The sequence below is a fragment of the Schistocerca cancellata genome, chromosome 1 (genome assembly GCF_023864275.1).
Source record: "Schistocerca cancellata isolate TAMUIC-IGC-003103 chromosome 1, iqSchCanc2.1, whole genome shotgun sequence".
Lineage (NCBI taxonomy): Eukaryota > Metazoa > Arthropoda > Insecta > Orthoptera > Acrididae > Schistocerca > Schistocerca cancellata.
Genome location: NC_064626.1, coordinates 206,513,592 through 206,527,639, shown reverse-complemented (window position 1 = coordinate 206,527,639; position 14,048 = coordinate 206,513,592). Strand labels below are relative to the sequence as shown.

The following is a 14,048-nucleotide window of genomic DNA, read 5'->3' as shown; positions in this document are numbered from 1 at the left end:
TCAGGATGATTCATGTTCAGAAGCTAGCAGCAATCATGTTGGTTGCTACTGAGCAGTTACACAGTTTGCACAGTGAGTGCTCAGAATTGCAACCTGACAAAATAATCATAATGAGGTAAGATTTGTTGTTCAGTCCTTTCTCATGTTTCTGTTATATGGATCTCATGGCTAGCATCTTGTCACTCTCTTGTTCAACCATTCCTTACTCTGTAGGGACTGGATGTAATCTCATTTAACTTCACTGCATTTTAATGTTGTTCTTGTGTTAAATCTTTGTCCTACAGCAAGGTGGCTTTGAATCAAGTCACTCAGATTTGTGAGTGCATGCTAGAAAACTTGTGACAGGGCTGCCTCATATTTGTGTGTTTTACTGCAATATATATGCCAATTTTTTATCATATTTACTACGAATCATGTTCTGTAACTTTCCCACTGTCTCTTTTTTTCATTAAATGAAGCTCTCAATTAGGCAACAAAACACCTGTGGGGAGTAGTAGTCTGACACCTGAATAGTCCAGGGACTGCAGATCAACAGGTGAGTGTAACTTCCTGTCTGCGAGAGAAAAGCAATAGGCACAACAACATCATACCACATCAATCACTCAGTTCAAACAACAGATCAGCATTTACACTGTGGTTGAAAGGCACTCCACACAATCTACCCCAACACTATACCCCTTTGTTCCCATGCATAAAACAGGAAGGGAGATTATCTTGAATTGAGTTCATGTTACAAGGTTGCAGTCAATCTGTAAAATATGATTTTCATTTCTTGATATGTAAGCTGTGTAGTCTTATTCAAATTTATCTTCAGTTAGTTATTTATCCAACATTTTCCTTTCCGTTATTTCCAGTTTATGTTTACTGACAAGATATCTGTTTACAGATGTTGGAGGAAGAGGGTGTAGAAAAAGACTTTACAGAACTGCAGCGGGAGATTGAAAAACTTCTTGATGAAAGAAATAACAAGAAGCGGAAAAGAAAAGTTATAATTGGTGAGAATGAAAATTAAGATTGAGTACCTTTCAGACATTTAATTTTTCTGTATGAGTTGAACAAGCACAGCTATTAATCTGTACCTTCTGAGCCTTATTTAAGTTTCATTTTGCCTAAACTACAAAGATCAGTTAGAATGTAACTGTGTGTACAACAAAAATGTAGTAACAACAGATAAAAACTTATCAAAGCTAATAGTACTAGCATTTCTGACAAATATGAACATCTGTTTATGCTCTCAGGACAAGAACATCTGGAATAGAGCTCATAAAAGAGCAGACTGAAAAATATGGTCAAGTTCATAATTTCTTAAATTTTTTAAAGAAGTTTTAATCTAGTTACAAATGGGCAACAGGAAAGAGGAGTATATTCACAGATGCTGAACTGAAGGGAAGCTCAGTCCAAACACTGGCTCAAAAGAGAGATAAACTACAAGAAATAAATAGTATCATTTGACCAGCATACAAGAATCAAGTACTAGATAAGTCGTAAGTGTAAACATTTAGTAGCCAGTAAGTCAAAGAGAAGAGTTAAGCTTGATATAAATAGCAAAGAAATAAGCAGGTATATCTGGGATTGGAAGAAATGTAAATGCAAAGACTGTGATTGGGGGTAAAGTAGGTAAGGGGACATGATGGGTATAAATAGAATAAGGAAGGAGGGTAGTTAAAATGTAAACAGATTTATTGGCTACATGTCAATTACTCAGTTACTTTAGTTGCTGTTTATCGAAGATGTATTTGAGTGCTGTAACTCAGGTTGAATGCAGTTCCTCCACTTAAAGTATCATCTGGGTTCAGTCTTACGTAATTTTCAAGCAATGTATGACAAGCACACCAAAAAAATGATGTAGTCGAAACAAAATATAAAACTGACACAGGTTTACTGTCTAAAAACTGGTGTATGATTGGGCTACCACCATAACAATAACATGATCACTTGATGCATTGTTCACATTGAAGATAATGGAATTTACAAATTGAAATTTTGTATCCTTTCACAAAACTGGTTAAGTAATTTAACTTCGCATACAATTGCAATGTCTCTGATACAGATAGTCTGCTGTAATATCACAGTTTTAGTATTAAAATTTTATAAAATGTAAATCAGTAACCATGTCTTAATTATTTCTGTTAATTACTTTCAAATTGCGGTAAAAATTTTGTGTCTGGCATGAATCCTGTTTTGTTACAGTGGGCTCTGTAGTAATTACTATTGCTGTTCTATGTAAAATTCGACAATGAGTACGGCCATATATTTATATAATGTTTAACATATTTTTGATTTGGAGTACATCATTTCCGTAAACTTATCAGAACTGATTTAGTTTCATCTTAAGTCAACTAGTTCTCATTAATACATTAGGTTAGAAATGTTACTGTTTAGACTCTGCATGTATACGGGGTGAAGAAAAATTCATCCACTTGGACTTCACAGTGTGATTCCTCACATACTAGCAGTACAAAAATGCCCTTCACAAAATTTTGTCCTGCGTATATTTCTGACAGTAAATGAACATTAAAGATTGGCAATCTGGCAATGCCGTAATCACCTGTAAGGTAACTACCTCCATCAGCATGTTGCAGTAGTGCTGTGTAGATGATGCAGCAGATAGCATTTAGGGTCAGAATGCTGGAGGTTAAGGATTTGATTGTTGGTTGTGGCTTTTTTTTTTTTTTAATGTAGTCTGCCTGGTATGGTATTCAGCATCTTAATTGTCATATAGCAGTTACAGTGTGTGTTCTACAAAACATTTGCACTTACATACTATGAACACAGAAACTGATGTACAATCATTTTCATTGGTCAGCTTTTTAAGAAACCTTTTACATGTTGTGGACATGAATTGTTTTGCACTACTGCATCTACTAAATTCCAAGTCTGTTTTCTGTGTCCTGTCCCCCAATGATCCCATCGATTAGTATCAACTACTATTCTTGACACATTCAGGTCCATTACATTTCATTAGGGCCTTATGTCACCAGTAGGGCTAGAAAAGTGCTTTCCAAATAATTTCAAAACTGGGTTACCATTAGTACGTGTCAGCACCATGGAACCACTACTTATGCCTTTCAGCATTGACTCAGGTAAACACATGCCATTTAGTAAGTATCTCCATGTATTATTATTATTATTATTATTATTATTATTATTATTACTATTATCAACAGAAATGTAGAAACATTATGTCCATTACTGTTAGGGAAACAGTAAAATCTGAAAATGAACATTTCACAATTGGCAGTGTCGGGATGAGTTATGCAGAACAAAAGCTGTCAACTCACTGCGACTAATGACATGTTATACTGTATGCGCTGTTTGCCAGACAGAGACTAGTTGCTAGCGGAGTAATGCACCCATTACAGACTACATGTACATTCATACAGTTATTGTATTTTTTTGTGTTACTCTAAAACAGTATGGCAGATGTATGGCATGCACAAATGATGAATATGTGGATGTGCTTCTGGTCCTTGGTGCATCTGATAACTGGGCTGGTGTAGCCACTTGTGAGTATTCTGATGGTCGACTGGATAAAAATGTGTTTCATCATCTGGAGCTTTGTCTTTGGAAGACATGTTCTCTCCTTCCACTATTGCTTAACAGAGGTCATCCATTGACTCGCTGTACTCCAGCTACTGAGGAAGCTATCCTGAAGATCATACACCAAGAACCTCAAAGACAGTTGCACGGTCGTTGATATGCTGCACGAGCATGGGCTGTGCCTCTGTCACTACTCTTTAACGCAACACCTGCATTCTGTAGACTGTTGTCTGTACAGGCTTGGATCCAGGGGAGGGTAAACAGGGGTATCTGTCTCAGGCGGCAGTTTCAGGGGTGCCACATTTATATTCTTGAAGAAAGAAATGTTGTTTCACGAAGCACCTAACATCCAGTGCACTTTGGTCTATCGATTATTCGTATGATTTTGAAACGCATCTCTGTTGGTTTTTGAATATTTTTAATACATTCTAGGTTAATTTCTGAATGAATCATAAGTTGATTTTTGAATGTTTGCGTAGTATACATGAAGCCTCTGCCAGGGGAATCCCCGTCACATCTAGAAATAAAAAACTTTCCCACTGACAAAAGGGGGCTTTACGAGCTGACCCGAATAAACCTGAATGGGTGAATAGTCTGTTGATGTTTGTTTATGTAGTTCATTGAACGTGTGAATGATAATTATTGTTATAATTATTAGCAAAATCCATAAATTCAGACTAACAGAGTGGAAATAAATGACTAACAGGAATAACAGGTTAGAAAGATTATGTATTATCTTCTCAGATCCAAGAAAATGAAATTTTGACAGAAAATTTTTGCCAGATCACTACACTGCCAGTTGTACCCTCCCCAGTTAGAGGCCATTTTAAGTTCTGTTCTTTGGATATCAAGGAAAATGCATTGTATGAACACATAACAACACCTAACCAGAGAATAAATGCGGGATATTTAAACTGCTGTATCTGGCGGGGTCAGTGGGGTTAGCAGGGGAATTAGTTTTGACAGTGGCAAGAATAGTTACAGAATTAGTAATGACAAGATTGTTTGTTAGAATGAGGAAGGAGAAGAAACCGGGTCATTCGAAAAATTATGAGGAAGAATATGATGATTCCAAATTTATGTCAAAATTTCATGCTAGTACTTTTCAGCCTCATGCTTAACAAACTGTAGCATATGAATAAAATGTGAAACTATTTCCTAACATAAAACTTTTTACTTTTAGTAGACTTAACAGGCTTTTGATATTGGTACTTCGTGAATTATATTGTCATGTTATGTACATAAATGAGGTAGACAGAAATGGCCATTTGTGCCAAAACAGTATTGCATATGTAGCATGTGTTAGAATTGCTGCAATATTATAAAGCCCTATTTCTTTTTATCTAACCAACAGTGACAAAATACATGTATTCAAATCGAGAAACATACCAGTTTTGGGTACTATTTGTATTAATGGCTTTTTCAGTATCACACAATGACATTTTAATTTTTCTTGTAGTAAAATGTTTGACGAAATTTGGTGAGGTAATAGATTCTTTCATTGAAGGGAAAGCACACCTGTAAAGCTGTAGCAAGATTAGAGAAAAAAATGCTGGGATCTGAGGACTGAAGGAATAGGTACTGTCTTGTCTTTTGTCTTTACTGGTTTCTGTTTCCTATATTTAATTATATCACATGAAAGAAAAAGTTTTAGCTAATAGGCAATAAAGAGTGCAAATTTTCTGGAGAATTCTTATTCTTCTGGTTACAAACAATGCCACCCAGTATTAATTCTGAGTTTTTTTTAAGGGGAGTAGGATGTGAACTGGCCAACTGGGAGGAAGAGAGGCACCACAGGACATTGTAATTTCCACTGTCCTGAATATAGGTTTGTGGGTTCCGTTACAAAATATGTATGTTTGAATTCCACAGAGCGAAATGCAGTGACGTGCTGCGTGAAGAGGTGTGGCACACACTTTGGCACCTGTAAGACCAAATAACACGTCTTACATTTCCTCGAACACATATGTTTTATATATCAAACTCTTCAGAAAGATGTGCACTGCAAAATGAACATATTAAATTTTATTTTTATTTTCTATTTTTGACATCCTGTCTCAGATTATTGAGGGGGGCAGGGGGGGTGCCACTATCAAGTGTTTGCCTTTGTTCAGAAATATCATAGATCTGGGGCTGTGTCTGTGGATGTAATTCTGTCATTGGTTCCAACAACTACAGGAAGCCAATGACAACTTCATGAACACTGTAATAGGATCAGATGAAGCTACATTCACTCATGAGGGTGTCTTCAATATGCTCAATTCCCACCATTGGTGTGATGTTAATCTGCACATCATCCACGAGCATGGATGTCAAGTTCACTTTGGCATCAACATCTGTGTCAGAATATTGGCAGACAGGAGTTGTGGTCCCACTTGTTGCCTGTCAGGTTGACTGCACTCCTTTCAACTATTTGCCTGACACACTGTAAGATGTTCCACTCCATGTTCGACAGAGTTTATCTTTCCAACATGATGGTGCATTTCCACACTTTGGAATTAATGTGCAACGGCATGTAGACAGAACATTTCCAGGGAAATGCCTCAGACAGGGAGGTACAGTTATGGCCTCCACATTCAACTCACTGAAATCCCCCTGGATTTCTTCCTGTGGGGACACTTGAAGGAGCATGTGTATTTTACTCTGCCAACATGTATGGAGGAACAGATAGCAGGTGCATATGCTGCTCTTTTATCTGTGGATGCAGCCATGTTGTGAAGAATCCAGAGCTGCATGATCCAGTGGGTCTCGTAATGTTTGGGCACGCGTGAGGGTCATTTTGAGCATCTGCTCTGAGGACAATATACTCCTTTGTAAACGTCATGCCGTCAGTAATATGGAAAATATTATTGTCACTGGTTGCTAATGTGTTCACCTTAGCAGATGTACTGCATGTAATGTGAATGACTGTTAGATGTTGAGAGTTATTTAACTGTGCATTCATCTTTAGCATCTCGAAATTGTTATTCTGTCCTATGACAGGTCATTTGTTTCATCTGTCTATTTCTAACTTGTCTGACCACATTTTTATTATGTTCATCATTACAAAACATTGTACTATCTGAACATCAGATAAGTTAAGAAATGGTGTGTACTGCTGTATTACATGGCAGAATGAAATTGGCAAATAAAAACAAATATGTCTTGACACAGAGTTGAAACCTCAATCTCCACCATGCTAACCCAAAATGCTATCCACTGCACCAGCTGCACAACACTATCCTATATGCTGACAGAGGTAGTTAACATACATGTGATTACAGAGTTGCCAGATTGGCAATCTTTAATGTCCATTTACTGCCGGAAATAGGCGCAGGATGAAATTTTGTGACAGACGTTTTTGTATTACTAGCATGTGACAAATGGCACTGTGGAGTCCAAGTATGCAAATTTTTCTTCCCTCCTGTATAACTTCATGCAAGTATTGCATGATAGTATCGTAATTTTCAATATGTGTGCGATTGTACTCTTCATTCAATACTGTCCCATTTTGATACATTACAGGGTGGATGTAAAGATCACACACACACACACACACACACACACACACACACACACACACACACAAAGAAAATATTTTATATTTCCTTAGCAGTGAAATTTTAATTGAGATTTTCTCTTGGTTGTATGGAGAGCTGAGGTCACTGTGAGTGCAGGTAGTCAGGTTTGTATTACTTTTGTAATATGTACCGTCTTGACTTGTTGTAGACCTCGTTAAAGATGCCCTGTTAATGAAAGAAATAATTCATGCTGTAAGATATGTTTCAAAAATTTAAATCTTTCATTAATTGTTTTGCACTCATTTTTGCAGGAAACGTATATTCAAATGTTCTGTATGCAACATGCTTTTCAGTGCATGTTTTTGACTATAATATTTTAACAATTAACATATTTTTTTCTTCTAGATGCAGGTCCAAATTCTGATAATGAATGTGAAGAGGCTGAAAATTTTATTGTGGAATCAACACTGGGAACAATTGAGGGTTGTATTACAGATGATGTCAACTGCTCATCCAATAGCAGCAACGTTGTAGGATTAGGTAAGTTGATAGATCAGACTGTGTAGATGAATGGCATTTTATACTTCCTTAAAAGATAATCTGAATGCATTGTTCTTGGGTTAATGCTAAGAATTTTTTTGTCTAACCATCACTGTATAGACTAAGACAACTTATTTGCTATCATCAACTGGGTTTCTTGAATGAAACTTTCACTCCGCAGCAGACTGTATGTTGATGTGAAACTTTCTGGCAGATTGAAGCTTTGTGCCAGACTGAAACTCAAACTCAGAACCTTTGCTTTTTGTGGAACCTTTGCCTTTTGTGGAACCTTTGCCTTTCGGGATGACATGATGTATTTGGCAAATGCTTAATTGAACTTGGACAGCAAATCCCAGCAGTGATTCAAGAATAGAGAAGAGAACTTTAATTGGTTGGACCAATTCCAGACAGAACTGGAAACAATCAGCAGCAAGTCTGCTTGCCCAAAGAATAATTGAAGAACGGGGCCCAACATCATGGGGACATACATACAAAATGTTTTGGCCTTATTCCAAGTCATGAATTTTAATACATCAGAAGCTGACAAAGTGGATACATGGGACAAAACAGACATCTAAGGCAGCCTAATTTTCTTGATGAAAGGAGTCACGGAAGACTAAGCTTTTTAGGTATAGGAGGTTCTAATGACAGAGGAATTCATCAAGTTATGCCAGTGAATCAACAGAAAAAGTCAGGCAAGAGAGAGACTGCCGACTGCTGAATGTGGTCCCTATGGCAGTTGTGGAAGGCCATCATGAGTTCACCTCTGCCTTAAATCATAAAATAAGGGAATACATACATGGTTGTATGGAAGCCAGAAACTTTGGACTTAGAACACAAGAGATAGCAACATTGTATGTCGACCTGGTACATCAGGAGGTATTAGAGAATGTTGAGGAAGAGGTGTTTCAGTCTTTAGCACCGATCTCCTCCATGAGTTGAACAAACCATGAAGAATGGACTCTACCAACTTGGGCTTGTGCTGCCTCCACTGTTAAGCAAAAACCCAATATCTGACCAATGCAGGTACAACCAATCCCTTCACTAAGTAAAATGCTCCACAGAAGAACAGATGTATGGAGGACGGAGGAAAACACATCAGTCTGTGTTCACTGTTGATGCCCTGGAGATGCTGTACACTATTGCAGAGAAAGAAGATGAGAGTTTGATTACTAGTATGTCACAAGTAATCAGCCATCATCACTGCCCTATTCATGCCGGTCATCTGTAGTCAACCTTTGGGCCAAAGCTCTTCGCCTTACACTGCACAAGGTCTTGCCATTCCCCATCACCGTACAGAGGTGCCAGTCACGCATCTAGCTATCAAATTCACAAAAACTAAGGGATACGGTGAGCTATGGAAGTGAGGCCACCACAGGTGAAAATCCTCCAATGATTACACTCACCAAGATGACAGGAAATCTCTTTGACAGCCAGTGAGTCTGGGCCCAAGACAACTCATTAGATTCCTTTTTTGCAATATCAAGTGTTTATTGTCATTAGCTAAAAAGATATGAAAGGTCGCAAATGGGAAATACAACCAGCCATCACAAATGTGTATTGCACAAATAACTGTCATTAGCAGACCACAGCCCTATGTGTTTGTTGTTTTAACAGGCAATAGTCATGGTGATATTGTTTGTTGGTACTTCTTACAGATTTCACAAGCAATCATAGACTGTGGAAGATCAGAGCTTCAGATTGATGAAGTTATTCCAGCAATCACACGACAAAGATTGATTTTGGCAGTAGTTTGCCACTGAAGATGATGTTATCCCACCATAATCAATGAGAAGATTACAGTCATCAGTTGAGATGTCAAGTTAAACTGTGAGGCTTTTTTCAGTTGCAAATCGCAACTCAGGCTCACAAAATAAATCTACATGCCAATGACAGTAGTATTGCGGGTGGTCAAGGAGAACTTTGGCTAACTAATTGTCACGAGCAACCTCAACTTATCCTAGGTAGGGACAGGTAAGCCAGTCCAGGAAAGTCAGCTTAGTGTCACAAAGAATCATACTCCACTACCATTACAGAAAATACAGGGAATGAAGCCACTATTGAGCTGCCAATAGGATCTGGTCTGACTGAGGAACAATGTCAGCCATTAACAGCAGTTCTGTGTCAGTTTTTGGATGATTTCAAATCCACATTGAAGAAAAGACAGACCATCTGCCTCGTGATAAAACACCGTATTGACAGTGGGGATGATGCACTAATTAACCAGCACTCACATAAAGTTTCATTAGCTGAATGACAGACAGACTAGGAGAAAATGGAGATGATACTGCAAGAAGACATCATAGAATCTGCAGAGTATTCATGGTCCTCTGCTGTGGCCCTTGTAAAGGAGGAGGACAGCACTTAGTGTTTCAGTATCAACTTATGACTGAAAAAATTGTGAAGAAATTGTCCCGAATTGATGACAACCCGGACTGCTTGAAAAGAGTAATAAAGTGTTTCTCTGCTACCGACATGCAGACAGGCTACTGGCAGATCAAAGATGACAAGACTGATGAGGAAAAAACTGCCTTCATGACTCCTGGTAGCCTCTGTGAGTTTAATGTTATGCTGTTTGGACTCCAACCACCTTTGAACATATGATGGACAACCATCTTACACATCTTAAAGAAGCAGTTTTTCTGTGCTATCTGGATGACTTTTTTGTTTTGTTTTTAAAGACATTTGAAGAACATCTAAGCTGACCGACAACTATAGTGAAGTACATTCAGACTGCAAGCCTCTTCCTAAATCAGAAAGCGAGCCTCTTTGTTGACCAAGAAATAGAAATCTTAGTGCATCTAGTGAATGGTGACGGAGTACATCCTGGTTCTGAGCCAGATATATTTTTAGACTCCTCAGCACATTCATGATTTAACATTTTCTCAGAATACTCATACTACTGGTGATTCGTAAAGGCTTAAGTACCAAGGCACGTACCTTGTAAAAACTATCATTGGGAGATGCCAAATTTTGCTGGAACAAGGCACAAGAAATATTGTTCCTTATCCTTAAGGAGGTGCTGACATCTCCAGTTCTAGAATTGTATGATGAGACTGCCACGACAGAACTTCACACCAATACTACCAGTTTTGGGATAGGGGCCATTCTAGTACAAATTCAGGAAGTCATTGAAAAGGTGATAGCTTCTGCTTTCAGAGTACTCTCAAAGTCTGAGAAGCAGAACTCCACAACCAAGAAAGAGTGCCTTGTACTTCTTTGGACATATTTATTTGGCAAACCATTCACCATTGTGACAGATCACAATTTTCTTCACTGGATGACTGACAAGAAGGATCCATTGGATCAGCTGGAAAGATAAGCACTAACACTTCATGAGTACAGCATCACACTGGTGTACAAAAATGGATATAAACACAAGGATGCTGCCCAACTTTCGAGTCCTTCAGAGGAACACAGCAGCGAGGATAAAATCTCAACTGTTGAGGCATTAAATGACATTGCTGCTGAACAGCAGATAGATTTAGCATTGCTGAAGACCATAGAAGCCTTGAAAATGAGAAACTGACCAAAGGAGGGTTCCAATTAATAAATGGAACAGTGTATAAGAGGAAGTATGACCTGATGTGGTGGAAGTGGTTTCTCATGATCCCAGCTCATCTGTGGCCAATGATCCAGGAGTATTGTCATGACACTCCAATACCTGGTCACTTAGGATTCATGAAGAATCTAGACTGAATCAGATGCGAGTATCACTGGCCAGATCTCTTGCAATCTATTAGACAAAATGTGGGATACCGTAGAGAATGCCAATGATGACAAAACATGCGGCAGTTTTCTTTGTGGCATCTGGTAGCAATCCAGCCTGCAACAGCACCATTCCACCAAATTGAAATCAACTCCTTAGGGAGGTTCCCACAGTTGACAAATGGAAAATGATGGGTGATAGTCTGCACTGATTACCTGACCCACTATGCTACCACCAAAACTGTGCCAACTGCCAAAGTTCTAGAAGCTGCGAAGTTCCTTGTAGATTATGTAATTTTAAAGCATGATTGTTCCATGTGATGATCTCTGATCATAGGAAAGCTTTTCAGTTGTCTATCCACAGATGAATGGCCTCAGAGAATGCTTTAATAAGATATTATCAAATATGCTCTCAATGAACATGCATGTTGAATAGGGAGACTGAGATACAATAAATGTCCATCATGACATTAGCATGCAACACAATGAAGCAAGATGCTATAAGCCTCATACCGCTCTTTCTGTTCCATGGGTGTGAGGCTGAAATGACAGTGGATACACTGTTCCCATTTCAACTGGACAATACTCATGATGGCTATGTGAAAGAAATCACCAGAACTGAAGAAGCAAGACAGTTGGCTCACACATGGACCTCAGACACCCATGAGAAAGACAGAGAGTGCTAACGTGAAGCACTGGCCAGAGAGATGTAGCCTGGGATACTTGTTATGGATTTTTATGCCTGTGTGAACAGTGGGACTGTTGGAAAAGTTACTAAAATATTGCTTTGGGTTGTATCATGTTCTTCTTTGTTTATTGGGCACGTTGATGTTCATAGTAAGTGTGCTTTCAATGCTAAGTGTTATGTTTCATCAATGACCCAGCTTTCGGGTTTGGACATGGGAGTGGTTATGTTGTGACAATATTTTTGGTATTACACAGATGTTCATTTATTCTGTGTACCTCCTTTCTGTTACACCAGTGTCAAATACATTTCTGCCCATTGTGTTCGGGATTTTGGCATTAACTTAGATTAGATCATATTAATACTTTTTCTACAGATCATGAATACAATTCTTCGTAATGACTTGGAATGTGTCTCTTAACAAAATTTTCTTTACCTGTCATAATTCAACATGTTTTTTAATAACTGTGTGGTTACTAATTTATATCTTAAGCTTCATCTGTCGAATAGAAGGAATTGTCATTGAGAAATTCTTTTAATTTGTTCTTAAATGATGATTGGCTATCCATCAGACTTTTGATGCTATTTGGTAAGTGACCAAAGGCTTTTGTGGCAGCATAATTCACCCCTTTCTGTACCAAATAACAAATTTTGTAAGTGAACACACACACACACACACACACACACACACACACACACACACACACACACACTCTGAAGCTACTGTGAATATCCCTAGTTTTTTAAACAAATGTCTGCAAGATGATCTTGAGTGGGCCTCAGCTATTATTCTGACTACGCACTTTTGTGCAATGAATACTTTTTCATTAATGATGACTTATCCCAAAATATCATGCCATATGAAAGCAGTGAATGAAAATAAGCATAGAAAGCTAATTTACTGATGTGTTTATTATCAAAATTTGCAATAAATCTAATTGCATAAGTAGCTGTACTCAGATGTTTCAGTAGATCATCAATGTGTTTCTTCCAGATCAATCTCTCATCAATGTCATCAATGCAAACTCCAAAAATTGGAATATTCTACCTTAGCTACTACAGGCTTCAGTTCAAACTCTATATCTATTAATAGTGTTATGTCATTTACTGTACGGAACTATACATACGGTGTTTCATTAAAATATAATAAGAGTCCATCTGCAGGAAAACACTTAATAATTTTCTGAAAGACATTATTTTATTTACAATTTCCTCAGCTAGTTCTTGTTTGTTGGGTGTGATTACTACACTATTATCATCAGCAAAAAGAACTAGCTTTTCATCGTTGTGAATATTGAGTGGCAAATCATTAATATATTATATTAAGAACAATGAGGGACACAAGAATGAACCCTATGGGACCTTCCCAGTTTGAGGAATCTGCTGCATTTTCTGCATTATGTGAATGTTTATTTCAACCTTCTGCAGTTAAATATCAATTAAACAAGTTGTACACTATCCCACTCATACCACAGTACTTAAGCTTATCTACAAGAATTTTGTGAGTTACACAATCAAAAACCTTTGAGAGATAATAGAAAATCGTGATCAGTGATGTGCAGTTATTCAGAGCATTCCTGTTGAAAAGATTTCCAGGAAAGCAAATCAATATTTTGTTAGTACTTTATTTTTACAAATTTGTGAAGCTATTCTTGAGTACATTACTTTTTCAAGAATTTTGGGTAAAGGTGCCAGAAGTGAGACTGAGTAGCAATGGTTTAACAACAGCATATACCAATCTATTAGGAAAAATACCTTGTTACAGTGAGTTATTACATATTTGGCTGAGAATCCTACTTACCTGTTGGGAACAAGCCTTCAGTACCATGTTGCAAATGCCATGAATTCCATTCAAGCTTTTACTTTTGAGTGAGTTTATTATTTTCCTACTTTCAGAAGGAGAGGTGCATAGAATTTAAATTTTATCAGACTTCATAGGTATTGCCTCTTCCACATGTAGCTTTGCCTTTTCTAATGAACAACTGACTCCTATTTTCTCCACAACATTTAAAAAGATTATTAAAAATATTTCCAACCTCTGACTTTTTGTTGAGGGGACCTGGATGTCAAGGCCT

At 37.7% G+C, this 14,048-nt stretch overlaps 1 protein-coding gene across 1 annotated transcript in view; it reads left to right on the top strand.

Annotated features, from left to right (window-relative positions):
• LOC126168897 (transcription factor IIIB 90 kDa subunit) overlaps window positions 1-14,048 on the top strand; it is a 372,622-nt gene that overhangs the window by 317,481 nt on the left and 41,093 nt on the right. The window contains exons 8-9 of the mRNA XM_049920596.1: window positions 887-995; window positions 7,446-7,580. Coding sequence (XP_049776553.1) covers window positions 887-995; window positions 7,446-7,580 — 244 coding nt within the window. The remainder of the gene's footprint in view (window positions 1-886; window positions 996-7,445; window positions 7,581-14,048) is intronic.